We start from the raw sequence: 27,952 nt of genomic DNA, 5'->3' as shown, positions 1-27,952 counted from the left end.
CTGGCCATGTTTCTGCAGATTACACCTACTTCTACAAGGGCCGGGACTACTGGAAGTTTGACAACCAGAAACTGAGTGTGGAGCCTGGTTACCCACGCAACATCCTTCGTGATTGGATGGGCTGCAACCAGAAGGAGGTGGAGCGGCGGAAGGAGCGGCGGCTGCCCCAGGACGATGTGGACATCATGGTGACCATCAACGATGTACCAGGCTCTGTGAATGCCGTGGCTGTGGTCATCCCCTGCATCCTGTCCCTCTGCATCCTGGTGCTGGTCTACACCATTTTCCAGTTCAAGAACAAGGCAGGCCCTCAGCCTGTCACCTACTATAAGCGGCCAGTCCAGGAGTGGGTGTGAGCAGCCCAGAGCCCTCTCTGTCCACTCGGTCTGGCCAGCCAGACCCTTCTTCATCAGGGTCTGAGGCGCAGCTCTGGCCACTGCCCACCTGGGCCAGCAGGGCCCTAGGCCAGGGGTCATGCAGCTGAAGTGGTAGGTACGTTGGCCTAGGCTGAGCATGGGGCAGGGAGTGATGGTGGCTGTGCCCCAGGGTGGGTGTCTGGCACCCAGCTGCCAGCCTTCTGTCCTGGGTAAACTGCTCCCTACCCGAGGGAATAGGCCAGGCCCCATCAGGAGGCAGGGACCATGCCAGGAGGAGGCCCTGTGGTCACTGAATCCTGTGGTATATCAATGAGGCACCACGGCTCCGTTCCTGGCTGGACCCAGCACCTTCTGTGGAAGCCAGCACTAGCACTCTCAGCCCCATCTGGGAGATGCCACCAATCCTGGTCCCCTTTTGCCAACACCTGCTGGTCAGATGTCCCCCCACCCCCACCCCACTGTCCTCCAAGGCTATAAGACTCCTGCTGCCAACATGGTGGGCAACAAGCCTGGGTTTCCCCTGCTGGCATTCAGCAGATCCCTCAGGAAACCTGCTCCACACATCAGGGTCTCCTCTGAGACCTAGGATTTAGGGTCACATGTTGCAGGCAGTGCTGTGGCCCAGCTGGGTCTGACAAAGACCCAGCTGTCACATCGTGAATATTTAAATGTCCTGTCACTACTGTTTTAAAAGTCCCATTCTGCAAAGGCTGCTTGAGGCGTTAGGTGAATTAGAGGTGACTATCTTGGTGATGAGGCCAGCATGGCTGGCCCTCCCCCAGGAGATAAGGACCAAGGTGCTGCTAAGGCCACTCTAGTGCCCAGACACCCCAGGAGCTGGATTCTGCTCATGAGGCTGAAGGGCTGGGGCAAGAGCTGACCCCATTTCTGGAGGCTGATTTGAGTTGTGACCATCCTCCACTCCCCTGTCCCTCTCCCCACTCCCCCAGTTCACAGCTCTGTTGCTTATGGCCTGGGACTCAACCTGACTAGGTAGGTTAGGCAGAAATGGCTCCAGGCCAACATTCTCATGGCTTTGGGGTAATGGGCCCAGGGCAGCCTTCTCAAGTGTTCAGAGCCCAAACTCCCAGGTACCCTGAGGCCAACTCAATATCTCAGCCTGGAAGCAATGTTTATACAAGCTCAGCCCTTGCTTGACCTAGCTCACTGGGCCCATCCTGCACTGCTCTTTGCAAAGGGCACCCCAACTGGTAGCAGTCCCAGTGCTTGGGGCCCACCCTTCACCGTCTCTGGCAGAAATTCCTAGGGCTCAGCTTGCCTCTCTCCAACCTGGTGGAGGCAGCCCTTTTGCCTCTGAAAAGCCCTAGGCAAGACCAATGGGTTCAGTGGTGCACACTGGCCCTCTGCCAAAGCCAAAAGGAGGAATCAATCCTCAGGGTGCTGGCGGAGCCTCAGATGCCATCCTGGCCCTCTGAGCCTGCATGGACCTTGCTCCTACCCTGTGGCCTCTGGGTTTTGGGTTGGCTTAACCTGTAGCAGACAGGGACTACTGTTGCCCTGGGAGCTGTCTTGAGCAAAATCTCTCTTGTCCCAGAGGCACCTCTGTGGGTCCACTGTGTTCCCTGTCATCATCTTTCTGTTTTTTCTCATTTTGGCCAAGGGCGGGCTCCCTGGGGCGGGTGGGGAACAACTGCAGAGATATTAGTGATTCATAGGTTTGTATAGTGTTTTATACTTTGCAAAGCACTTTATTAGCTCATACCTGTCCACTCACATGAAACTCGTGCAGGCCCTGGGAAGCCTAGGGTAACACTCACCGTGCCCTCAAATAAAGCACAGAGAGGTTATTTCTCGCCCAGGCCATCGGGTGGGCTGGTTGGGCCTTGGGTCCCCACCTATGGACGCCTCTAGGGTCCAAGATGAGATCAGAAGGGTCTCTTTTATCCATCTCTTCCTGGCCTCCCTTCTTCCCTTTTAAGTCCCTCTCCACTCCTCAGGTTGGTGCTCTCACTTCTTGAAAGCTCTAGGCTCCCCAGGCTCCCCACTGGCTCCTGGTACTACCAAGGCCAGCTGAGAAAGAGCAGGAGATGGAGGCAGGCAGCGCAGGCTGCAGATGTGAGGGATGCAGGGCCAGGCCCAGAGAGGGCTCAGCCTGGAGGTTTCCAATCTCGGATTCTCCTGTCTTGTGGTCATCTGTTTGTCCATCACCCCAGGACAGGGCAGACAGACAGAGGGGCACAGCACTGGGGACCCCAGAGTCCAGCTTCCCCTCGGCCTGGGGAACATCACAGCATTTCAGTGTCAGTCACATTTTAAACTGATCAGCCTTTGTATAATGTTTTTTAAATCATTTCTAAATAAAACAAAAATACAGAGTGTGTTGTTTCTCTGGGATGTGGAAACAAGGATCAGGTTCTGGGAGTGGCCTTAAGAAGCTTCTGGGAAAAGGGGAACAGGGTGCTTTGGGACACACTCTGTCCCACACTTCTCATCTGCCAGGCCAGTGATCAGGTATTTCCTCTCTCTAAAAGGCTGACCCCAGAGTTACTGGGGTTCCTGGAACACAGCGTGATAATGCCTCACTGGGATCCAGGATGACAGAGCAACGTCTCCTAGGAGGAGTATGGGGAGGGTCACTGTAACTAGGTGTTCTCTGAAGCCAAGGCACATAGTGCCATAATTAAAGACAAAGGAAAAGCTTCATTCTCAGCAATAAGGGACAGACCAGAGGAGGTCAGGTCAGCAGTCTTGAGGTCTTACCAGGAGTCCTGGCCTGGTTCTGGAAGCCAGGGCCAGGGAGGGCTGCCCCAGGACCCAGACCGCTGAAGAAGCTGTGGAGTGGGGGTGAACACGAAGGTTTGGGTGCAGGCCGGGAAGTGAACAAATTTGGGGGGAGCTAGAGGCAAGCCAGTGGCCTATGGTTCTCCGTGACCTCCTCGACTCTCCGAGGGTCTCCTGGGCGCCGGGGGTGGAAAGAGACACAGAGATGAGCCAGGTGAGGCGGACAGAACGACAGTTGACGGCAGGCAGGAATTGCGGAGGGCGGCTCGTCAATACCAGGAGGTGCAGGCGATGAGGAAGCGCACATCGTCCAGCGGCCCCCAGGGACCGGGCTCAGGCTGAGGCCGCTCAGGAGCCTCGGGCGCCCCGGGCTGGGGCTGGGGCTGGGGCTGGGGCTGGGGCTGGGGCTGGGGCTGCACCGGCTCCGGGGCGCCCTGGCCGCCGCTCAGCCGAGCGCCCATGGTCTGTAAAGAGAGGTCGTCAGGCGCACGTCAGCCGCACACCACCCATCCGCCCCGCCCCACCCCGTCCGGTCCCTCACCTCGCGTCGCCCGTCGCCCGGGCTGCGGGTCTCCAGGTATCCCAGCGCCGCGCCCGGCGTCCGTGTTGCGCTAACCCTCCGCCGACGCCGGGAACGCCTGACGTGTGACCTCACCACGCGCCGGCCCCGCCCACCAGCAACCCGCCAACACTGCTCCTCCGTCCCGGGGCCCCGCCCCGAGACACAAATGACTCATCCGGGCGCTTCCGGCTCCAGACCCACTGGAGCTCCGAAGTTAAGTTGTTCAGAGGACGTCCAGGGCACCGGGCGGCCAGGCCGGCAACCTCCGTCCATCTCGGCCCAAGAAGACAAGACTGCCGTGTAGCCAGGTGCCGCAGACTCCCTACAGTTCCTCATACCGCCCGGAGGAGAGCTGGAACAGATCCCCATCCCTTGAAGCCCAGAAGTATGAGGTTGAAGTTCTGTGGAAAATGAGAGAACTCCAGTGGAGAGTGCTTCTTCTTGCCCTGGGAGGGAGCCACCCATCCTGATCATGGGGGAAGGAGGGTGGGCGACTGAAACTGAAGGGTGTGTGTGCATCCTACCTACTTTCCCCCAGAACAATGCTAGGGAAGGAGGGTTGACCAAACAACACATTCAAGAATAGCCAGAGGCAGCTGCCCTTTAATGGGGGTAGTGCAGGAAACAGAGCAGTCAGGAGCCTTTAAGGCCTGACAGCACAATATGGCAGATTTTTACAGTAACTGTAGGTTCAGGAGATGGGCACAGGTGAAGAGCTGGGCATCCAGCCACTCAGTCACAGTGAGCTCTCTGCCAACTCCCTGCCAGCATCCAAAACAGATTGGGTGGGGCACAGAGGGATTCCAAATCCAGCGCCAGGAGCCCACAGAACAGCATGAAAGGTGACTCAGGTGAGGCTAGAGAGAGAAGAAGGAACATTGTCAGTAGGTGCTTCTCAGAGCACACCTCACCCTTTATTCTTAAGATGCTTGCCTCCACCCTTACCCCTTTGTTCCAGCTCAGCCCCAAAGAGCCACACTCAGAGCCCCAGATTACGCTGCTTCCTTGAGTTACAATCCAGTGTAGAGCTCTCAGTACTTAAAAACTAAAAGTAACTCCTTCCCCACTCAATTCAGTAATTTAATCAAACTTACTGATCATAAACCAGAACCTCAGGTCAAGTCCAACAAACATCAGAGAAGGCAGTAAGGGGATTCAAAAGAGAAGGGACATGCCCAGACCACAAATCCCCCAGTGGCAGGAATGGGACCAGGACATTCTTCCTGGAGGCAGTAATTATGTGTACGATTATAAAAGAGTATGTATTTCTAATCACCTATCCGACCCAGTCATTGTGAGCTCTCAAATCAATGGGTTCAAAACCAACGGAGGCCAGTGAGTTTTGGCTCTTCTTTTCCAGTAAGCAGTTCTTTACCTTATCTAACTGCATGAGCTAGGACACCAGAATGCTGACCTGTGCTGGGGACTGTGGGCAGTTCTGCCTGACTTTAAGAGCAGTTTCTGAAGCTTCACCATTAAATATGACACTTGCTATAGTTTTTTAGGAGGTACCAAATATGTTGCAGAAATTTTTCTGTTCTTAGCCTTAGCCTGTTAAGAGGTTTTTTGTTTGTTATTTAATTAAATGACTATGTGCAAACTGTCTTCATTGCAAGCTATATTCCACAAGGACAGGGAGGGTATATTTTACTTATCATAACATCATGCCTGGTATAGATGTTCAAAACAAAGTTACTGAACAAATGAAAAAACTACTGGTACCGCTTTCGTATTCAGACCCTTTCAACTGCTCTCCCAATTCTGATTCCCCATCAGAATCACCCAGAGAAACTTATTAAAATAAACCACACATGGCTGGGTCTCACTCCAGACCTAGGCAATCACTAAGTGAGGAGAGATGCCAGGAATCTACATTAACAAGTATTGCAACATAGTCTAAAGGTCAAAATCACAGCCCTACAGTCAAAACTTCTTGATGTGGGCATTCAGGGTCTTTGCCACTACAACAGTACAACCTTTCCCCTTCAAACTCCCTAGACTTTCCCATCTCAGGGTCTGTCTGAAGGGCCTCCCCACTGCATCTCTGCATATTCAAATACTTACTCATTCCCCCAAGGCCCAGACTAAATGATCTGTCCTCCACAAAACCTTCCAGGATACCAGAGTGTCTCACTGGAGCTTCCTGAGCCACTTAGGGAACAGGGCTCAGTGCACATTAGGTAAATAAATGAATGAAGAACAGTAATTTTGCCCGTGGTAAGTACAGGGTCTGTTACTGGGTACTTGCTCTACTATGGGGTTTCTATCCTCATAAAGACTCCCTTGATCCTCAGGTGTGGCATGCCTTGACAAGAATAGAATCTTCAATGGGAAGGGTGAATATCCACACCTGCTGCTCCTCCAAAGGAGAAAGAGATTCCAGAGCCTCATACCTGACTCTCCAGGGTTAGGGCTGAAGAACTCACTTTTCTTTAACCCACAAAAATCCAGATGATTGTGATTTTGATGCAACCCCACCCCCAACAAGTCCCTCGGGGTCCCCTCCTTCCCTCTGTAAACAGCCCCTTTCTGTCACAGGATCTGGGCTGCCGGCTGGGGACAAGACACACAAGTAGACACAAACTACAAAACAATGTGGTGAGAAAATAAGATGGCCCAAAGGGAAGCTCTGCCCAGAGAGGGGACATTAAGCTGAATCTTCAAAGCTGGGGATGACCAGATTTGCTGGCGGTGCTTGCTGACCGTACCCCGTGACTGCTCAGCAGTGTGTGGGTGGGCCCTCCCATAGGAGGAAAACCTACAGGTATGAATGCACTGTGGCTCCCATTCCGGGTGGCATCTCCTTTCCCTACCCTCAAAAGGCAGAAGAGAGGCCCACGCACCTGTCAATGAGGGAATCCCGCATGCTGGTAGCGATGGTGCTTGGCTGGGCTTCGTTCAGCTTGAAGACACTCTCCACCACTGACAGCTCTGTGCTGGTTGTGTCCAGGCCACAGAAGGCACACCAGTCATTCACCACCATCCCAGCGGCAATCACCTCGCTGCCTCGGTTCACAGTGCCTGCCTGCCAAGGGATGGCTCGGTGTGGATCATGGCACCAAAAACCAATGTCTTGCCACTCTCTCATGAGGACTCTCCCCAAAACCTGCTCCCTGACCTGCAGCCCCAACTGCAAATTGTGACAGGTAATTACTCAGATCCTTAACACTTGGGCAAAGGAGCTATCTCAACAGGAGACAGAGGTCAGAGAAAGGAATGCTTACCACAAGGGGAACCTGAAGAAGAGAGGACAGCTCGTCTTGGTCTTCAATTGAAGTTTTGGGATGTACCAGCCCTCCCTGATTGCTGAACACAGAGTAGCTGCCTACTAGCACCTGGTCAGCCACGGTCTGTCTAAAGACTTCCACCTTGAGCACGTCAGCCAGGATTTCTTCTGTTTCCTGTTAGCCAAAGGCACAGTACTCAAGACCCGGAACTTGCAGGTCAAGGAACCAGGGCCCTCCATGCCCAGAAGCACCCATGGCCTGGCTTCCTAAGCCCCTCACTCCTCTGCTATGTAGCTGCATATGGAAGCTTCTCACAGAAAAAGGAGGGAATATAGCTTGGAGCAGAGTAGAGACCAGCTACAGAGCCCCCCTAATATCTGTGCATGCCCTGAGTACACAGGGGCTGGTCTCTACATCACTCTCTTCCCTTCAACCCACACTCAAGAGTTCAACTGTCAATTATCTCTCTGGCATTGGTTGCAGGACAGGATGGGTCCATCTTCCTGATTCTGAGATTAATACCCTCCTCAGCTTTTTTCTGGCACTGACCACACCATGGAAGGCCTCTATCATCACTATCCAATGAGTGCCTGAAATGCGAGAACCCAAGTATAAAGACAAACCACAAGAGACACCCCTAAGTCCTGCCTGATAGGCAAGAACAGTGACTAACCATTGACTAGGCTGGACCTCTGAATCCTGGGCCAAACGGGCTACCTTACCCTGTCCAGGTCTGGGTGGACCAAGGCCACATAGTCGTTGCACGTGGTAACATTGCCTAGGGCTGAGAGCCGCTCCTCCACCCGCCGGATCTGCACTGAGTCTGGGAGGCAGTTGCGAATGTGCTGCAGTTCCTGGTCAGTGGTATTGTTGGGCACCAGAAGGCCATGTCTATTCCCTACAGAGATCCGAATTAGGGGTGGGGCAAGGATGGACACAAATACACATGATGCCTGCTGAACTCTGGGGGCTGAAGATACAATCCAGCCCAGTTAGCTTTCCCGGGAGCTTTAGGCCCAGACCCCGGCCCACCAACCTATTGATCCATGCAACACCCAGGGGGACCAGGAGTTTCACTGGGCAGGCCAGAGATAGCCCAAGAATCTATCCCACCATACCCCACCCACTTTGCCATCATCAACCAGGGGGAAGGAGGACCAGCAAGAAAAATTCTTGGCATTGGTTGTATACTTTGCTACTTAAAAACTGAGGGACACCTGGGTGGCTCAGTGGTTGAGCGTCTGCCTTTAGCTCAGGGTGTGATCCCAGGGTTCCGGGATTGAGTCCGTATCAGGCTTCCCAGAGGGAGCCTGCTTCTCCATCTGCCTATGTCTCTGCCTCTCTCTCTCTGTATCTCTCATGAATAAATAAATAAAATCTTAAAAAAAAAAAAAAAAAAAACATTCAAGTAACACTACATACCTCCCAGAATGGCTAAAATTTTAAAAAGAATGCCAATACTGAGTGTTGGTAAAACTATACAAACAACCAACAGGAGTATAAATTGGTCGACCACTTCAGATAATTATCTGATATCACCTACCATACAGAATATTCACATACCCTGTGACCAAACCATTCCTCTCCTAGGTATTATATATCCAATGGAAACATGTCCATGTGTCACTGAAAGATATGGCAACACTATTCAGGAAAGAACTGAAAACTACCCAAATGCCAACTGTCAACACAATGGACGAATAACTGTGGTATACTTCTACAAAGTGCAATAAGAATGAACAAACTGGGCAGCCCAGGTGGCTCAGCGATTTAGCGCTGCCTTCGGCCCAGGGCCTGATCCTGGAGACCCGGGATCGAGTCCCGTATCGGGCTCACTGCATGGAGCCTGCTTCTCCCTCTGCCTTTGTCTCTGCCTCTCTCTCTCTCTCTCTCAGGAATTTATTAAAAAAAAAAAAAAAGAAGAAGAAGAAGAAGAAGAATGAACAAGAAGAAGAAGAATGAACAAGAAGAAGAAGAAGAGGGATCCCTGGGTGGCGCAGCGGTTTGGCGCCTGCCTTTGGCCCAGGGCGCGATCCTGGAGACCCGGGATCGAATCCCATATCGGGCTCCCGGTGCATGGAGCCTGCTTCTCCCTCCGCCTGTGTCTCTGCCTCTCTCTCTCTTTCTGTGACTATCATAAATAAATAAATAAATAAATAAATTAAAAACAAAAAGAAGAAGAAGAAGAATGAACAACAGGGGTGCCTGGGTGGCTCAGGAAGTTAGGCAAATGCCTTTGGCTTGGGTCATGATCTCGGAATCCTGGGATGGAGCCCCACATTGGGCTCCTGGCTCAGCAAGGAGTCTGCTTCTCCTTCTGACCCTCCGCACTCCTGTGCTCTTTCTCTCAAATAAAATCTTAAAAAAAAAAAAAAAAAAACTACAGTTATATTGTGACAATAACTAAACCTCTGCCTACCTCTGCAAGAACATAACTCTGAACTTTTGAACTCTCAGTTACACACATCATTAAAAAAAAACAAAAAACAAAACAAAACAAAAAACCACCAAGCAGAAAGTCCAAAGGTCATGATAAGGGACCAGAGTGTTACTCAGAGGCAAAGGTCATCAGGCTTTGATAAAAAATAAAAACTCTTATATGACCCCACAATGAGCAGAACTAGCCAGAAGGAGTGACAGGTGACAATAAGGAAATAAGGAGTGACAGTGAGACTGATCCAGCTCAAAGAAAGGACCAATGGCCAGAGTCAACAGTGATGAGATGGTGGGGAATAGGATAGGGATGCCACTCAGAGAAACGGTAATGAGAATTTAAGATTTAAATGGATTTAAATGGATAGCTGAAATTCTAGGATGACCCAGAATTTTAGCTTGTCATTTTGTAGTTGCAGAACTGGATCCTCAGAAAGAGGAAGCAACTTGCCCAGAGTCAATGGCAAGGGAGAAATGACATTTCAGTGTTCCCTCAAACTAGGTGTGGAACCTGGTGAGTCACTTGGGTTCTTTAAATCTTAGCTTCATCATTAGTCAGATTAGGCAATAATGCCTACCTGCCAGGGTCTTCGTGAAGAAGGAGAGAAATCAAGTGTAAGAGTGAAAGCACTTAATGTTATTCTATGATCCAGAAGCCATCTCCAGTGATGGGCCCTCATCTGCTAACACTTAAACTGTGTCTGGCCCAGGTCTGGGGGATTCTCTAGTCTCTGGAGATAGTGAATGAAAACCTGGAAATCAAAGGGTCACTCGGGGTCCCCTCCGAGACTACAATAAAGACTCTCGTAGGCTCCACTCGGCTTACCCACACACATGCGCCCGATGATGCGGCAGCCGGCAATGGACGCGTGCACCACGGGGATGGTATCGGCGAGCTCACCCTCGAACACACTGTAGGGACATGGACTCAGCGGTCACGGGGCTGGGGGGCGTGAGCCCGCACTCTGCCAGAGCCCCCGACTCCCAGCAACCTCCCTCCCATCCAGCCACCCCGCCGGCCCGCGGGTCCCGGCGCTCCCGTCGCACCTGTAGAAGTTCTCTGACCCTCCGATGGCCACTAGGCAGTAGGTGTTGGTGAGTTTGGCAAAGCAACCGATCTCACAGTTGTTCTCGAAAGACGCTCGGACCGCCATGAGGCCTAAGGGGCTGCGGGACCGGGAGTTCAGGGCCCGCGGATCCTCTCCCGGCCCCGGATCCGGGTTCCCCGGCCTCGGCCCCTTCGGCCCCGCTGCGACCACGCCCCTCTGGGCCCCTCAAACCTCGGGTCCCGCCCACTGGGCCCTTCTGGGCTCTGTAGCCCCGAATCCTCCGGCCCCTACCACTCGCGACGCGGGGAGCCGGGACCCGTCCCTTCCGGCGTCCCTCCACACCAGCTCGCCAGTCGACCGCTACCCCCGCACGCGGCTACAGCCTCGGCTCGGTCCTGAGCAGGCTTCCGTTTCCGCCTCCGCCCAGGGAGACTTCCGGGAGAGCTCGGCGCACCCGGCCACGCAGGCGGCCACCGTAGCCCCACCCCCTAGGAGGACTCGAAGGTCTCGAGTGGTCGGGTCGGGACCCCACCTCGGCCCCGCCCCAAGCACGCTCTTCATTCATCCCTCCCTCGGTTCATTCGTTCATTCATTCGGGAGCTTTTTCGGAGATACAACTGACCGAGACCTGTGGCTGGTTGGATGCGAGGCGTAAGAGAGGAGGAGCCAGGGATGTCTGGCAGATACCTGACGAGTGGATGATGGAGGTATCTGTTGAAGTAAAGGCTAAGAGGAAGGGCAGGGGTGAGGACGGTGACGTGCCTAGTGTGAGGTGCAAGACAGACGTCGAGGCCAGATCTAGAGCCCAGGGGACAGTAAAGGGCTGATATTTGGGGCCGAGCCTGGGGTGGATGAGGTCACCCGTGGAGGTGTCTAGTGGGGAGAAATGAGAGCAGGACAAAGGCTGGAGAAGGAGGCGTGGCCAGTGAAGTAGAAGAAACCAGGCTGAAGAAGGTATTGAAGAGAGGGGAGGACGGATGAAACCGGGTCTTAGGGAGAGGCCAGATGGACAATGGTGTGTTGCCCCTTGCATGTGCTTGATCACATGCAGCACGTTCTGCCCCCAAGATAAATGGTGGCAGTCAAGGGACCTGCTCTCATCGACGAGATGAACTTGATTCTACATTTCGTATCCACAAAATGCCCCAGGGCCTCTTAGAAAGTCACAATGGGGCAGCCCCTGTGGTTTAGCGGTTTAGCGCCGCCTTCAGCCGGGGGTGTAATCCCAGAGACCCCGGATGGAGTCCCTGCATGGAGCCTGCTTCTCCCTCTGCCTGTGTCTCTGCCTGTCTCTGTGTGTGTGTGTGTCTCTCATTAATAAATAAATTTTTAAAAAACTTTTTTAAAAAGTCACAATGAAGATAGAGGGGTCCTGGAGCCCTTGTCCTCCCCCTAGCCCTTCGGCAGCCATCCACTCTCCCTCAGGGAGCCCTCCATAATTGGACCAAATGGTGCCTTTTCCCCGCCCTCAACATGCAGCTTCAAAACTCCACCTTTTTCAGCACACACCAGGCTGCTGCTAGGTCACAGCATGTCTGCCTTTATTGATTTGTACCGTGTAGATTGTCCCAGGCAGGTGATGAGCTCAGGAAAAGAACATACAACCTGTCAGAGCCTGTGCTTCTAGGGACACTCAGCAAAATGATGATGATGAGTGTGTGTGCGTGTGCACGCATGCATGTGCACGTGTCAGAGTCTGAGTATCCATGCCCTCTACATCATCCCCAGTTCACCTCAGATCCCCTCCTCCAGTCCTCTCCCTGGCCTCTCTTCATCTGCTTCCATATGCCAGGAATTCCTCTTCTCCATCTGTCCAATCCTCCCCATCCTTCAAGGCCTGCCTCAAAAGCTGCTCACCACTTTGAAACTGCTCACCACTCCACCACCACCACCACTCTCTGCCCTTCTCTACCACCCTGTCACTATTAGCCTCTATTTAGATACAGTTCTATCTTGACTGCCAATGGTTTATGCTTTTAATCCTTGTCTCCCAGGGACTGCGCCTGATTCACTTATCAGTCCTGTGGTGTGCTCAGTACAGGGCCAGGTACACAGCTAAGATCAAAGAAGACCCTGGTTGGTGTGTGCATGCCTCTATATGTGTGTGGTTATATACATATTTATTGTTTGTGGATCCTGAGGGGTCTACAGTGTGCACTGAATGCATATATGTTGTGTAGCCATTCATTTAGTCATATAACATTTATTGAGTATAACTAGAATTCTGAGTGTTTGGGTTTATCACATGGACCTTTGTGTACTTAGTGTGTGTTTGTGAGTGTGAACCCTGTCAGTGTATTGTGTAGGCATTTGGGGCATCTCTGTGGTGTATTTTGTGTACATGGGGACATGTGAACTGTTGATAATGGTGTGCAAAAACACAATCTTAAGAGTCAAAGACATGGGTTTGGGCCCTGGCTCTGCCATTGACTTGCATTTGATCCCAAGCAAGTCATCAAACTCTCTGGGCCTCAGCTTCCACATTTATAAAATAGAAAATATAATACCTGTGACCTTAGAAATGTCTACCTAATAGAGGTCTATCTTGTAAGATGTTGTGAGGATAAAGGATGAGAATTAGCCAGTGTGAAGTGCCCAGCACAGTGGCAAATGGCAAATACTGTGGGTTCCATCTGTGTGTGTGTGTGTGTGTGTGTGTGCAGGTGTGTTCATAAGCAAGACTCCTGAGCCCCATGAATGTCTAATATGGGCTTCTAGACACTAAATGCTCCCCCATGCAGCCCCTGTTTGAACACCCTAGAGTCTGGAACCTCGGTAAACCTAGAGTCCAAGTAGATGGAAGAAGGATATGTCCCTGCTGGGAGCAGGACTAGGACTCAAAGCGGCTTCGGAGCAGCTTGAACTTGGATTTGTTGTACTTAGTGATGAGGTCCAGTTTGCTGTGGCCCAGGGTCAGCTGCTTCCCATCCCCAAATGGGCCATTGTTACTGCCATTGTGATGTCCACCTGTGGGGCCCTCAGGGAGGCCAGGCTCAGGTCTTTGCCTAGTGCCCTGCAGCTGATGATACTTGGTGATGAGGTCCAGCTTGCTGTGGCCCAAGGTCAGCCACTTCTCATCCCCAGAGCCTACTCCAGCCTTTCGAGCAGGACTTGGTATGGGGAGACCACTGGGCCCAGGCCCCTCGCCTCGGAATGGGCCAAACTTTGTGATGAGGTCCAGCTGGCTGTGGCCGAGGGTCCGTCGTTGCTCATCTTGACCCTGCTTGCCAGCCCTAGCTGAGGAGTTGGCTCCAGGGGATGCTCTGGAGCCCCCAGCCTTGGGGTACTGTACCAGGAGGTCCATTTGGCCATGACCGTGATTTGAGGACAGCCTCTTATCCTCTGGAGCTTGATTGCCAGGTCTGGGGGAACCTGACTCAGGGATACTCCCAGCACCCTGGGACTGGGGCAGGAGATCCAGCTGGTTGTGTCTCTGGTTTGGGGACAACCTCCTGTCCTCTGGGGCCTGCTCTCTAGGCCAGAGGGAGTCTGAGTTGGGGTTAACCCCAGAATCAGGGTCTCCAGCTTCTCTGGCTCTGGAGAAGGGGACAAGGAGATCCAATTGGCTATGGCTCTGACTCAGAGACACCTTCTTCTCCTGCACTGTCTCCAGGGTTGTGCTAGGTACCCAGCGACCTCGTTGGGGGTTAGACTCCTGGCTTCCCAGGAGCCCATTCTCTGGGACCCGGGACAGGGTGGCAACACCCTGGGGGAAGGGGAGGAGAGGGCGTTGGCGAGCAAGCAGAGGTGACCCCACTGCTAGGGTCAAGGGGCTGTGACCATTGTGGTTGAGGGCAGGAGAGGACTGTGACCATGGGGATGCCCCCAGCTTGCCTAGATTGGACCTGTAGGGCCCCAGTAGGGAGGCATGCTTCGGGTCTGACAGCTGGCGTTGCAGAGAGGTCTGGCCACTGGCCTCAAGGCGAGCAGGGTTCAGGGATGAGGACCCCCTACCCGTATCACTGAGGCCACTACCACCTGGTGGAGCGAGATAAGAAGAGTGGCCCATTAGAGGTGAGCGTTTGATGCTGCTGAGGCTGATGCTGGAGGGTGAGGATGAGGGGGGGCTTGGCACACCGGGCCCAAATCCCAAGGCCACTGGAGGAGGACACAGTACCCTAGGAGATACAAAATCCTCACCACCACAGAAGCCCTCCACAGGCCGAGACTCGGCATATAGACAGCGGAACTCCCGGTCAAAGTCTTCCACGATGCGGCCTCTTAGCTGCAGCACCATGCTAGTGTGGGCCTGGCTGCAAAGCCAGGTGAAGCTGGGGGCAGAGGGTCAGGGTCAGAAGGCAAAGTGCAGGACCCTGGGGCTATTCAGAGGTCACAACCACGGGAGCATACCAAGACAACCCCACCACCATGAGGACCCAAGTGAGGGGGGTGCGGGGCGGGGGGGCATTGGAGAGCCCTGACTTCAGAGTCTGTGCTTGTCCAAGCTCAGCTCAGAGGACTTGGGTCCATGGTTTCCCATCTCAGGGCTTCAACTTGCCCATCTATAAAGTGGACTGGGGGCAAGATTCCCCAAAGTCCCTCAAGTTCTCAGGTGCCACAGGCATTTTCTATGCCAAAGGCATTAAAGCAATCCTTCCACAGAACTCCACCAGGGCCCTGCCTGGGGCTGTCTTGTTTCCCACACTATCCCTTGAGCCCTGCACAGTGCCTGGCACGTGGCAGGTGCTCAGTCCCTGTTGGAAGGGATGGGTGGATGGAGGCAAGTTCAAGCTGCCAGATCCCAGGTGCCTTCACCAGCTGGTGGCAGCCCCCTGTCCCACATGCTCACCTGTAGTTGCCTCCCACCACATGCTCACCTGTAGTTGCCTGCCACCACCTGCTCGCAGTCGATGACAACAAACTTCTCCAGGGCTTGCCCTGTGAAGCGGCGGCCTGCCTTGCTGCAGTACGTGTCCCCACACGTGCTCCGCACACGCATATTCTGGGCCAAGGAGAAAGGGAAGTTGGGTGGTGACCTTGAGAGAATGGGGCTCAAGCCATGTCCAAATCCCATGCAGTCTCTAACTTTGTTTAACAGCTAAGGGAACTCAGCTGCCCTCTCCCATCGACCCCCAATGCTTCCTGGGTACCTAACTGACTCTTCTGCCCTCCCTGATCCTCGCCCCACTCCCTTGTTACTGCCCCATCCCTCACTAACCGGCAGATGTCCCCCATTGAGGTCCATCTTGTAGCACATCTCCAGGAAGTGCCTTAGGTGCTCCTGAGCCAGAAGCAGGTAGACGGGGACACCACGCCGGCTTGAGGCCTCCATGAGGTCACACAGAAGCTCCATGTCAGTGAATACATCCATCACCACAGCTACCACCTGGGGGACGTAGGGGAAACTCAGCCCTGCCCGGGACATTGCCCAGGGGTAGGAGCTGGGGTCCCAGGAAAAGAGACCTGGGCTTAAAATCAGAAGGCTGGAGCCTATGAGAACATCTGGACTGGAAGGGCTTTTAGCAATAACCTAGCTCAGGGGTTCTTAATTTAGACACAGGGAGATTCCACTGTCTTGAACACCCAGAATATGTTTGAAAGTTTCAGTGTGCATATTTTTGAGGACAGAGTGTTTATCTGTCACGAGCTTCTCAAAGATATCTGTGGATAGACTGAGGCCCAGGGTGGGAAGGGAGTCAGAGCAGAAGCCAGACCCCGATTCCCAGCGCAGGCCCTCATACTCTCCCACTAGCTCCAGTCCTACTCTGTCAGAGGTTCCTTCCTCAAGAATTGGAGCTACAAGCCAGTTATTGGGATCCTCAAACCCTCTGCTAGACCTGCCTCAGTTTCCCTGTGAAGCTACAGAGGTCTGGTGTGGTATCTTATACCCACAGACTCCCTCACTTCCATCCACGACAGGTGGAACCCAGTTTTCTGCTCAGTTGTGGGGCTGGGGCTTGTGGTCTCCTCATATATGGGCTGCCTCAGAGAAGCCCTGAAAAACTCCTTCCACCGTCAAGCCCCCAACTGCTCCTTCTTTCCATTGCATATATGTGCTGTAAGAACTGCCTCTCCTTATCCAGGCTGAGAGGCAAGAGGTACAAGGCAAAGCATTCCAGTTCTGGAGCCAGACAGAATGGGGTTCGAATCTGCACTCTGCTACTTCCTAGTGATGTGGCCCAGGGTGAGTGGCTTTACCTCTTCGGGCCTCAATCTCTTCATCTGTTAAATGAGGACAATGATACCTATATGTCCTCATTCTGTGATTAGATGTGAAAATACTTAACACACGACAGGCACTCAATAAATGTTCCTTTCCTCCTGCCTGCTTAACAAACAAGGATATTGGCTCACAGGAAAAGGAAGCACTTCCCAAGATCACTCTGAGAGTCAGTGGCAGCCCGGAGTGGAAGCATGGCTCCTGGCCCAGGGGGTGGGGGTGGGGTCTAGATGGGAATAAGGAGGCAAAGTGCAGGTATAGTATAGCGGAGGATGCCCTATTCCTTGGCACAGGCCTGGCCAGGAACAGGGGGAACAAGGTCAGGCAGGAAACATCAAAGGGGCAGGAGTGATGACAGCAGCCACCTCACTAATAACCCCATTCCCAGTGCCAATCAGGCCTGGCCCTCCCCTGCCTGGGGCACAGGCAGGTTTACCAGGGAGGCTCTGGAGGTACCCGTGAGATCACAGCATGCTGGCTCCTGATCTCTGCAGCAGGCACCCTCTGGGTTGCTCTCCCAGACAAAGACACTGAGTCTAACTCACCTCAAATCCTTCCTGGGGTCATCTGATCCATACCCTGCCTCTTGAGTCAGAGATCAGGGTTCAGGAACAGAGCTGTGTTAGTCTGTGGCTGGAGACTTCCCAGGTACTGACCACCTGTACCAGCTCTCCTGCGTCTCTTTCTCCTGAGCCCCTGCTCCCCATCCTTGAGCCCAGAAGCCTCCATTCCCCTTCCCTTTTGGTGCAAAACTAAAAGCCCAGCCCTCAAATGCCATGCTGAGCCCAGGCACCAGTGCCCTTTTCCTGCTTCAGGCCCAGCTGGAGATGTAGTAGGCAAGGGGTGAGGTGCGGCTGGGAACATGCACCAGGAGGCAGGGCCGAACATGCACCCAGCCCTGAGTCAGGGCCCCTTTTCTCTCCCCCTGAGCTCTATTTCACCTACTGACTGGACATACCTGAGCAAGTTCTAGCCTCTCTCTGGCCTCAGTTTCCTCCCCTGCAAGTCAAGGAAGTGACTCAAATGTTCACCAAGGTTGGAGTTCTTAGTCTGGGATCATAAACCTTTTTGAGAATCTGATGAAGGCCATGGACCCTCTCCCAAGAAAGATGCTGAAGATCCTTCCCTGCCATATGCACAATTTTGCATGCATTTCTGTGGTGTTTGTAGACTAATGTTCTTGAGTGTCAAGGGGTTACCAAGGTAAATAAAACACACACCTACCCTCCAGGGCAGAGGTTCTACTCCCAATGCTGCCCCTAAAGTGCTGTATGGCTTTGGGTTGGTCCCCTTCCCTCCATGGGCTTCAGTTTCCACATCTGTGAAATGAATGCCTGAAGAGATAAAGTCCTTACCGTGCGGGCCTGGCTGAAGAGAAAACGCAGAAGGTCCTTGATGTTCTTGGCCTTGTCCCGCTGGAAGTGGACAACAGCCTGGGTGGGGCTGAAGCCCGTGGCCTGTGGAACCTCAGGCCAGCCCAAGTCCAGGTCTGGGGGCTCTATGTCGGAGGCCATGGGAAAGTAAGTGCCTGAAGTGACTTCAGAGAGCAGGCTGAGGCGGTCAGGCCCTGAGGCGTCCAATCCCTGGGCCTCATTGAGCTCAGGGCTCCCATGCACATGGCTGGTCATGTAGTCCACATCCAGAGCACTCAGGAAGGGCAGCTCCCGCTCCTCAGAGATGACCTGCAGGTAGGCAGCTTTGCCCCGCTCCAGGAGGGCATCAGCTGCCAGCCTAGCAGCCTCACTGTGCTGGAGTACCAATGGTGAGGCCTCCCGCCACCATGGCCTCTTTAGCTCCTCTACCCGGCCCCTCAGGGGTCCTGCCATGCCCTGGGCTCCCAAGTCCCCCGGCCCTAGGCTTCCAAACATGCCTGCCCACCTGGCTGTCCTCACCCTCCCGCAGGCTCCATGGCCTGCACCCTAGGGTTGGCTGCAGTAGGAGAGACACCAGTAGAACCACCGTCTGCCTGCCTACCAGCCCTGAATGTGCCAGGGCCCCCGACCTGTTGCCACCCTAAGTCAGAGCCATGCTCCGCCCCATTGCCCCTGGCCTCTAGAACTTGTCAGGTCAGCCTCACCTGTCTGCCTGCTGTTGAGACTCGCCCGCCCAGGGAAATGGTGGTGCTAGGCCCTTAGCACACACTCTTGCCCCCACCCCTTACCCTGCCCCACCCCAGCATCACCTGCCCCATCCCCACCAGGCTTAGAACAAGTTCCCTCCAAACCCTGACCTTCCAGAGCCCCCATGGAGGTTGGGTTATGGTCCAGAGGGACCCAGGCCTGCTCAGGAACACAAATGCACACACACAGACACACAAGTATGCACACACATACACACCAGAGTGGATAAATGACTCAAGACATGGGAGATAAAGATGTGAAAACACAAGCAGACAGGCTGACATACTGACAGTTGACACATAGACATAGAGCATAGGCTGACATATGCAGACCACACATTTTGATTAAATTCATGTAAGCAGATTCAAATGCTAATTCAGAGACTAACCATAACCCCAAACCATGGTGGATATCACAAACCTTGGCACAACCTGCACACAGGCCCTAAGTAAGAACTCAACAGAGTGTCACACAGAACTGTCAAGGACATCATCACCTATCTGACCCCATCTGGGCCTCTCTGCTCCCATAGTGGCTCTGCCACTCTCTACCTCCATACACAGTTCCCTGCCCAAGCTCCACCCTGGCTCTGAGCCCATCCTCCAAGGATCTAGAGCAGTGGCTTTCACCCTAGGCCCCGAGAATAGCCGGGAAGAGTTAAAATGCAGATCTCCAGGCTCCACGCATCTGAGATTCAAATCCAGAAAGTCTGAGTAGGTTTCGGGACCCTGCTTTTTATACATACCCCAGTGCACAGGGGGCAGTGGGCCAAGGCCCAACCCAGAGAAATGCTGTTCCAGATGGCTATGTTTCCAACACCTTCAACTCCAGGGAAGCTCTTGGCCTTGTGTGGGCCACACCGCAGCCTTCCTCCCCAACTCAGGGGCTGAGTATTAAATGTTAGTAAGAAAGGTTTCAGAGGATGTAGGGGCCACACTGCAAGGTCAGAAGGCAAAAAGAGCAGGCAGGTTTCTGTTCTTTGCCCCCAAGAAAGGCCACAGTTGCAGAGTACTCAGTAGCATAAGTAAAAGCATTTGTTCTGGAGAAGAGAGGTCAGCGGATGGCAGTTAGTTAGGGAGGCAGGCCAGGTGGAAGTGGTCACAATGGTGCACAGTGCCAGCTCAAGGTGTCCCCCTTCTAAGGAGAAACGAGCTCTGATGAGGATGGCCTGGAGAGCAGGAGACCAAAGACCATGTCTCACAACCTTGTATCATACTGATTGCACTTGCTTTATCTGGTCTGTGATCATGTTCAGACCAAACACAGGTCCTATGTCCACAGAACTTCACACAGGGCCTAACACATTCATGGCAGGGGGCAGAGGGATTTAGGGGTTCCCATGTTGAGCTGGGTCCTGGGACCAAAGATGAATGGGCTGGTGCTTTGTCTTTGAGGAGCCTAGAAATGAGGAGTCCAGGGGTCAGGGTAAGGCCAAAAGGTGAAATGCTGGGCCATTCTATTGCATTCCAGGGGCAGGGGCAGAAATTAGAACACTGGGTACTCTAAAGAGGCCCTTCCCTAGGGGAGGGGAGGCTGCATGAGGGGCAGGAGGTTGAATAAGCAGAGCCAGACTGTGGGAGGGTAATGAGCTGTGGGGATATCCAAGGAGGCAGGGCCTTCATTAGGGCCTTATCTCCAGATTTGTTTAGCGGAGAACCAGGGCCTTATCTGGGTTGGAGATGTGCTCCTGGGAGGGGAGGCAGCATGTTTCCTGCGTTGTTGTGTTCCTGTTTATCCCTCAGTATTTACACATCTAACTGATGATACATATTTTTGGCTATCTTTTTAAAAATCATTTTTAATTGTGGCAAAATACATATAAAGTTTACCATCTTAACCATTTTTAAGTATACAGTTCAGTATAATTAAGTACATTCATATTGTTGTGCAACAATCACCACCATCCATCTCCAGAACTTTTTTATCTTCCTCAGTCGAAACTCTGTACCCTTAATTAAACAACAGCTCTCCCCCAGCCTCTTGTAACCACCACTCTACTTTCTGACTCTATAAATATGACCACTCTAAGCATCTCATGTAAGTGGAATCAAACAGTATTTGTCTTTTAATGACTAGCATATTTTACTTAGCACAGTGTCCTCCAGGTTCATCCATGTGGGAGCATGAGTCAGAATTTCCTTCCTTTTTAAGGCTGAATATTCTATTGTGTGTATATACCCCATTGCTTATCCATTCTTCCACTGATGGACACTTGGGTGGTTTCCACTTTTTGGCTATTGTGAATAATGCTGCTTAAACAGGAGTGTACAAATTTGGCTCTAGATTTTTTTATATTTCTCTCCATGCCCACTTTGTATTAGATTCTCTAAGATTTTTTTTAAAGATTTATTTATTTATTTATTCATGAGAACCACACAGAGAGAGAGAGAGAGAGGCAGAGACACAGGCAGAGGGAGAAGCAGGCTCCATGCCAGAAGCCTGATGTGGGACTCGATCCCGGGTCTCCAGGATCACACCCTGGGCTGCAGGTGGTGCTAAACTGCTGTACCACTGGGGCTGCCCAGATTCTCTAAGATTTTATTTGAGAGAGAGCACACATAGGGGGAAAGGACAGAGAGAGAGGGACAAGCAGACGCCTCACTGAGCAGAGAGCCTGATGCAGGGCTTGATCCTAGGACCCCAGGATCATGACCTGAGCTGAGGGCAGACACTTAACCAACTGAGCTACCCAGGTGCCCCCTTTTTTAAATAAGTTCTACACCAGTATGGGACTTGAACTCACAACCCTGAGATCAGGAATCAAATGCTCTACCAACTGAGTTAGCCAGGCACTTCTAGATTCTATTTTTGGAAGAAAACAACACTGAATACTAGTAATTTCATATGGCTCAACTCAATGTACCTACACATGCCCATGCAGAACTACCTGTGCATGTATATACATGAACATACTATGTGTGATGTTTGTATGTCTGCCTGGCTGTCTAAATAATCATATATCAGTGTATGCTTACCAAAGTATGCATGTGTCTAGGTGTACTTGTGTGCATGTCTGGGTACAGATCTATTTGTGTGCATGAGTGTCTGGGCAGCCTCGGAAGTCTCTGACCTTAACTCTGGAGTGCAGTACTGGGTGTGTATACAAGGAGATCAACTGAGGAAGCAGGGATGGGCAGACTGAACTGAAGTGGAAAAGGCTCTAAGGTATCCCTGATGTCCTGATCACGAAAGTGTGTAAATCAAATCAAATTCCCCAGGTTGCAAGACTGGCTGCCGCTTCTATGGGCTGAACGGGTAAAGGGCAATGCAAGGCCAATACAAACAACCAATGTATCCTGGCCTTGGGGCTGGGCCTAGGGGTGGAGACCCAATGCGATACGAGCCATACAGATAGCAAAGCCCAGCCCCTCACTGCAGTGTGTTGGCACAGGCCCCTTAATAACTGTTATTAAAAGGAAGAAAGATGTCATGTCCAGGAGATGTGTCAGCGCCTGCTGGGCATCATTCTGCCATCCTGGGGGGCACTTAGCCCTGTCTGTTGTCTCTTATAAGCCAAGTGGTACCTGGGCAGGTGACTGTCATGTGGGGACAGTAGGAGCAAAGGTTGAGCTGCAGCCCTTCAGTTGCAGGCTGCTCTGATGCCAACACTGCCACACACCTTTTATGTGGCACTTCTGGGTCAGGGGAGACAATACTCCTGGGAGGAGCAGCCAGGGGTAGTAGGAGAGCCAGGGTATACCAATCCTTTAAATCAAGGTGAAGTGACATATGAGCTAGAGACACTGGAAGAAGCAGTGAATGTTCCCAGGGCTGGCGATCAAAGGATGAGAAAGACTTGTGGGTGTGCAAAATGGCAAGCAGGGTATTCCCAGCGGGAGGACTAGAGGGCTGAGGCTGTGATTATCGAAGGAAGATGGGGGCTGTGGCGCAGAGGAAGAACTGGTGGAAAGGCCATCTGGAGCCACACTGGAGAGGGCCTTGCTAAGTTGCTGGTTCTCGTTGTACGGACGACGGCACAAGGTTGGCAAGATTCCTAGAGCAGTGTTTTAGGGTAACTTAGGAAGCAGCCCTCCCCCCACCTCCCAGGGGGAGAGGCCCAAAGCACTAGACTCCTAGAAACAACCCAGATGGGTATGGTTCACTGTTCTTGAGCACCCACACAGGCCTTCAGGAGGTCCCACTGGCTCTGCGACTTAATGTAAATTCAACAGTCAAGTCACAGTGGCTTAATCTGTAAAATGGGACCAACATCATTTCCTTCACCAGGTTTTTATAAGGAATAAATGGGCTATTCTATGGCAAGTGCCTGACTGAGAGGAACAGTTTAGTACATGCTGGATTCTAGAGCTTTCTCAAGCACAAAAGGGCAGGGGCTCGGTGACACTGAAGACAAATGAACCAGCAACAAGGGAAGCTCTCCTCAGTCAGTCTTGGGCCCTTTCTAGACCAAAAGCTGGCCCTGAATGTGAACATGGCCCTCCGGTTGTGTCAGTGGACTGTGGCTCTGAGATTTGGCCTCTTATTTCAGCTCATAGGAGGCAATGGCCTCTCCTCACCTCCACACACAGGTGAGCCTTCTGGCAGGCAGACCATAAGAATGAGAATTTGAGCATTCTATTTTGGAAAGCTGGCTGTGTATCTGGGGTGTAGACTGCAGACACTGTGATGATGGGGTTTCCCTTCACTCAACCTCCCTTCTACCCATTCATCCACCTCATTCCATCTAATGGTGGGAGATTTGTCCTCACTAATGTTTCCATACAGGAAGGGAATTCCCACTCTACTTTCCTCGAGGGTGAAATGTGAGACCACCCCACTCTTTTCTCTTCACTCACCCTTCCTTTCCAAGGGAGGAGGCTTGTCTGATTGGTGGCTTAGAAGGAGCTGGGCTGAATCTTTCCACCGACCCCCCCCCCCTTTTTTGGTTCTGTTGTAGCAAAGGTAGCATATTCTTCATTGATCTACATGGTAAATTTCCAGATGAAGTTCTGCCCCTGTACCAGGGAGTGAGAGGTCTGCTCTTTTTGGGGGTGGAGGTGAGCATGGTTAGTTTTAGGAGATTATTTTTTTTTTTAAAGATTTATTTATTCATTTTAGAGAAAGAGAGCACATATGCACAAGAGCCAGGGGAGGGACAGATAGGGAGGAAGGAGAGAAGCAGACTCCCAGCTGAGTGTGGAGCCTGATGTGGGCTCAATCGCACAACCCCGAGATCGTGACCTGAGCTGAAATCGAGTCAGATGCTCAACCGACTGAGCCACCCAGGTGCCCCATGTTTTAGATCATTAACAAGCACATTTGGCCACATTCTCTAATCAGCTTTGTCAGAAATACTGGTAAAACCACTTTTTCATGTCTGTCTTTTATGTCTTATTTCTCAATTTATTTTGAACTGAGAGGAGGAATTATCTGGTGATCTCTTAAGCTCCCAACATTATTGGTCCAGCTACCTCACCCTCCCCAACCTATCCAGCACACACACACACACACCCCCCCCAGTCCATCCAGTTTACCCAACATATATTTAATGCCTCCTTTAGGCCAGGACTGTGGTCACAAAAATGAGTAAGACTTGGTCTCTGCCCTGGAGGAACTCGCAGTTTAATGGGGAAGGCAGACTCATAAATAATTATAAGCCACAGGTTAAACCAACGTATAAACCAAGTGCTTTGGGGTTTAGAGCTCATGACCCAATCTGGAACCTTAGAGGAACCATGTCTCCATTCCCCTGTCCCCAACTAGTGTACAGCCCTGAGGCAGGCTTTTTCTCAGATGGTGACTGGGAGGTGAAGGAGCCATTTCTGGTCACAAGGAGAGATAAAACTAGGAAAGAAACAAGCCAGCAAGACCTATGGTTCTGGTTTGCAACTGTGAAACCTTGAGTCAGCCTCTCAGGACCTCAGCCTCTCATGTGTAAAGTAAGAAGGCTGAGTTGGAGGTCTCCAAGTCTCTTCTAGCACTTTTGTTTTTTCCCCCAACACTTCTTTTTTTTTTTTTTTTTTTTTTTCCCCCATCACTTCTTAACATTACAAGTCAGTACTTGAAGCCTCCCTTCCTGGGACTTCTCCAGTAAGGATCTCTAGGACCTGACCTGTAATGTCAGGTCCTAGGCTCACCAGCGTGGCTCAGGGGAAGTCTCCTGGAAGCCACAGATGACTTGTGATGGGTGGTTAACAATGGAGCAAGGGTGAGTGGGTAGAGGATCATGGCTGGGGGGCCTGGGGTCTGGTTTACCCCTCCCTAAGGCCAAACCCATTGGTGGGGGTGGGCAAGCCATAGTGGGATGCTGTGGGAAGGCTAGAAGTGGATAGAAACAGGGCAACAAGTACAGGAGGACTGCTCCCAAGGGAAGAGTTCAAACATTTTGTGACTATCTCATTCTCTGTCCACAAACTTGCCAGGTTCCCCCCTTCCTTTCCCTTTCACCCCAATAGCTGATAACTCTAGGTTTCCTGGGCACCGAGACCAGAAAGGGCTGGCCTTTCCCTCTCAGCCCTCACCTCAGAAACCCCTTGTCCCCATCTATATTCCAATCTCTGGTTTCAGAAAAGAGTTCCCTCCTCCCCTCCAAAGGCAGCAGGCCCTTGCTCTCAAGACCAGGCTCCCATGTCCAGAGGGATCTAATAATTCCTAACATTTACAGGAAGTTTCCTACTCCACTGAGTGCTTTACATTTAATCAGGCTCCCTCTCACCCCCATGTGCATCTTCAGCTTTTTTCTGTGCTGAAAACACCTTAGTTCTTACCCTATTCTTTTCTGTGCTGAAAACACCTTCTTACCCTACTCTCCTAACTCCTGCCCAATTTTTCTCCATTTCTTTTCAGCTAGCCACATACCAAGATATCACAGCTGCTGCCATACCCTTTCTTAACTCTTCACAATCTCTAAAGCCCTTAAGCCTCATTCACTTACTCCCTGGCCCCTACTCTGCAGGATGCAGCATTAAGAACCTCCTCCTTCTAGAAGCTCTCCTCTCCCCTGACTTCTACTCCAGCCTCTACTTCCTACCATAGTTCCTACTTTTCCTACTCCTCCCTCCCCAACACCTGCTGCCACCTGCCCCACCCCACCCCACCCTGGAATGCTTTCTCCCACACCCACCCCAGTCGCTGACTGGTAGTGGGTCATTTCACTCCCTACATTTCACCTCTGGAAGCTCATCCATTTTCATGATTTCAAGTGCCCCTTCCACACTACACCCAAGACAAGACCAAAGCCCTTAAAGACCCCTCCCTCCTAATCATCCCCTGAAGTCCAGCCCCTCTCTTGCCTTCCCTGGAGCACCTTCCACCAGACTGGCTCCCATACAGATATAACCTACATACACCAAAAGCAATGGAGTAGGGTTCAAAAGACAGGAGATTGTTTGGCTTTGCCACAGGGTCACCTTGCATCAATTTGTGGCTGCTTATCAGTGGACCTGTCCTCCTATTGCATGATGGGGCAATAATCCCTGCCCTGTCTATCCCATAATATAATTAGCACTTGGGGAAAAAAAAAAAAAAAAAAAAAAACCACTACAGAGGATTCTTCTCTTTGAGCTTCCCTCTTCTGCCTGACTTCACTATCCCCTGTTCCCAGGAGAGCTCTAGGCTGCTCTCTTCAGGCTCCACATGCCAGGAGGCATCAAGTCTTCATGATTTCTCTGAAACATCTCTGGGGTTTGAGCTTCCCTTTGAATCCCTACAATCACCCCCCAGGCTCCCAAACCTAGATGGCTAGTTCTTGACTGAGCCAATCTACCTTGCACACTGCTGTACATCTTCACTCCCAGAGGGTCACAGTCCTTACCCAGAATGCCTACCAGGTGCAGCATTACCCAGGCTGTCCCCCACTAGGCTCCCTGCAACCTTTATCTGCCTTTAACAAACCACTCAGTTGGTCCACTTGAGTCTGAAGAAGTTTCCTATTCCGTGCCTTCCTCTAGGTAGCTCATTTCCTGTTTTTCTTTCCACCTTCCTAAACTTTGTCCCTCCTTTTATGTCCTGACTCCCTTCAGGGCTTTTCTGATGTCTAACCCCCTTGTTCTGATTTTTCCTGTTAGTTTGGGCATCTGTCCACACAAGCCCATGCAGCTGGAATATCAATTAAGGCTTCCTATTACTTTTTAACTGTGGCACAACGGCCCCTTTCCCCATCTGGTACTTCTCTAAAACTAAATGCATTGGACTTGGTCTCAGAACCACTTGAGTTTGCATGCAGAGTCAGTTTGGGCCACCCTGAGCTTCATGCAGTTTCCCTCAATGGTAACAGGAATTTAATACCACCACAGATTTGTCACTGAAGATTAAGAGATAGCAAGTAAAAATACTAAGCTGTGTCTAATACAGAACAGAAACGCAAAAAAAAAAAAAAATCCAGCTGAACTGGGGCCTTGGCTTTAATCTCAGCTTGATGTAAGAAACAGCAATTACTTACAGTTCTCAAACTTTGGGGCAAAACTGCAATCTTAGAGGTACTGTTCACTGCATTGTTCGGTGTATCTCATTTAAAACCCCTGTAATAATATATTCTTCTCTGAAACATTTCTTTCTTCTGATGAATAAGTATACTTCCTTTTATGTAACAAGATTCTTAGAACCTTGACTCCCATTTCTGCCTTTGGCTCCCAAGAAGCTCAGAGCAAGGTTTTACACTCAGTTGCAGATTTCCTCACTGGCCTGTGGGGGGCAGTGTGGGATGGGGAGAGAGCAAGGGCCCTGGGGTTGGAAGATGGAAACTGGGGCACTCTGAGCCGGTTCTTCCTGTGCCCAGATGACGTGAGCCTTAGTCCCTCACCCATGGAAAAGCGGTAAGAACGATGAGGATACCTATTTTACAGGACTGCTGTGAGACAATGTGTTAAAACTACTTTATAAATTACCCCAAAAATCCTGTGAAGGTTGGTTATTAGCAGTATAGGTTTTCTGACATGATTACTTCTCTCCCCCACTTCTTAATACTTGCATCTTATCTTTTAAATTTTGTGGGTTTTTTTTTAAAGATTTATTTATTTTTATTTATGATAGACACAGAAAGAGAGAGGCAGAGACACAGGAGGAGGGAGAAGCAGGCTCCATGTCGAGAGCCTGACGCAGGACTCGATCCCGGGACTCCAGGATCATGCCCTGGGCCAAAGGCAGGTGCCAAACCACTGAGCCACCCGGGGATCCCCTTAAATTTTGTTTTAATCACTTTGCAGTTTTATTAGAACGGTGTCTTTTAATTGCTGTGATCCTTTATGGAAGTATACAGAATATAAATAAATTACAATTATTTCTAAAGAGCAATCTCCCTGAGGGCAAGAAATATCCTTCACTTGTTTTGTATAATAACAACTT

General features: G+C 51.6%; 4 protein-coding genes across 5 annotated transcripts in view; 1 reads left to right on the top strand and 3 right to left on the bottom strand.

Annotated features, from left to right (window-relative positions):
* The window catches only part of MMP24 (matrix metallopeptidase 24), a 52,806-nt gene extending 50,093 nt beyond the window's left edge, over positions 1–2,713 (top strand). Inside the window, exon 12 of the mRNA XM_041732373.1 lies at positions 19–2,713. Within this exon, the coding sequence (XP_041588307.1) occupies positions 19–356 (338 nt within the window). The 3' untranslated portion in view covers positions 357–2,713. The remainder of the gene's footprint in view (positions 1–18) is intronic.
* MMP24OS (MMP24 opposite strand) lies at positions 2,663–3,803 on the bottom strand. Its single transcript, XM_041732692.1, has 2 exons — positions 3,661–3,803; positions 2,663–3,583 (listed from the first exon to the last, which is right to left on the bottom strand). Exon 2 carries the CDS (start codon positions 3,578–3,580, stop codon positions 3,389–3,391), a length of 192 nt encoding a protein of 63 aa, XP_041588626.1. The 5' UTR covers positions 3,581–3,583; positions 3,661–3,803; the 3' UTR covers positions 2,663–3,388.
* A 453-nt stretch (positions 3,804–4,256) lies between these two features.
* On the bottom strand, positions 4,257–10,835 carry EIF6 (eukaryotic translation initiation factor 6). The gene is made up of 7 exons (XM_041732691.1): positions 10,682–10,835; positions 10,389–10,508; positions 10,168–10,253; positions 7,631–7,806; positions 6,906–7,082; positions 6,525–6,706; positions 4,257–4,538 (listed from the first exon to the last, which is right to left on the bottom strand). Exons 2-7 carry the CDS (start codon positions 10,493–10,495, stop codon positions 4,529–4,531), a joined length of 738 nt encoding a protein of 245 aa, XP_041588625.1. The 5' UTR covers positions 10,496–10,508; positions 10,682–10,835; the 3' UTR covers positions 4,257–4,528.
* A 1,065-nt stretch (positions 10,836–11,900) lies between these two features.
* FAM83C (family with sequence similarity 83 member C) lies at positions 11,901–21,107 on the bottom strand. 2 transcript variants are annotated; one of them, XM_041732239.1, is made up of 5 exons: positions 17,906–21,107; positions 15,549–15,716; positions 15,208–15,332; positions 14,531–14,661; positions 11,901–14,368 (listed from the first exon to the last, which is right to left on the bottom strand). In XM_041732239.1, the coding sequence occupies exons 1-5, from the start codon at positions 18,416–18,418 to the stop codon at positions 13,221–13,223; spliced, it is 2,085 nt and encodes a 694-aa protein (XP_041588173.1). In that variant the 5' UTR covers positions 18,419–21,107; the 3' UTR covers positions 11,901–13,220. The 2 variants fall into 2 exon arrangements, with proteins under 2 accessions (XP_041588173.1, XP_041588172.1); XM_041732238.1 differs by having other exon boundaries at positions 11,901–14,661.
* Positions 21,108–27,952: the final 6,845 nt, after the last annotated feature.

This window comes from Vulpes lagopus, chromosome 18 (assembly GCF_018345385.1).
Source record: "Vulpes lagopus strain Blue_001 chromosome 18, ASM1834538v1, whole genome shotgun sequence".
Taxonomy (NCBI): Eukaryota; Metazoa; Chordata; class Mammalia; order Carnivora; family Canidae; genus Vulpes; species Vulpes lagopus.
The sequence above is the reverse complement of the archived record's forward strand: the minus strand, read 5'-3'. Positions and strand labels throughout refer to the sequence as shown.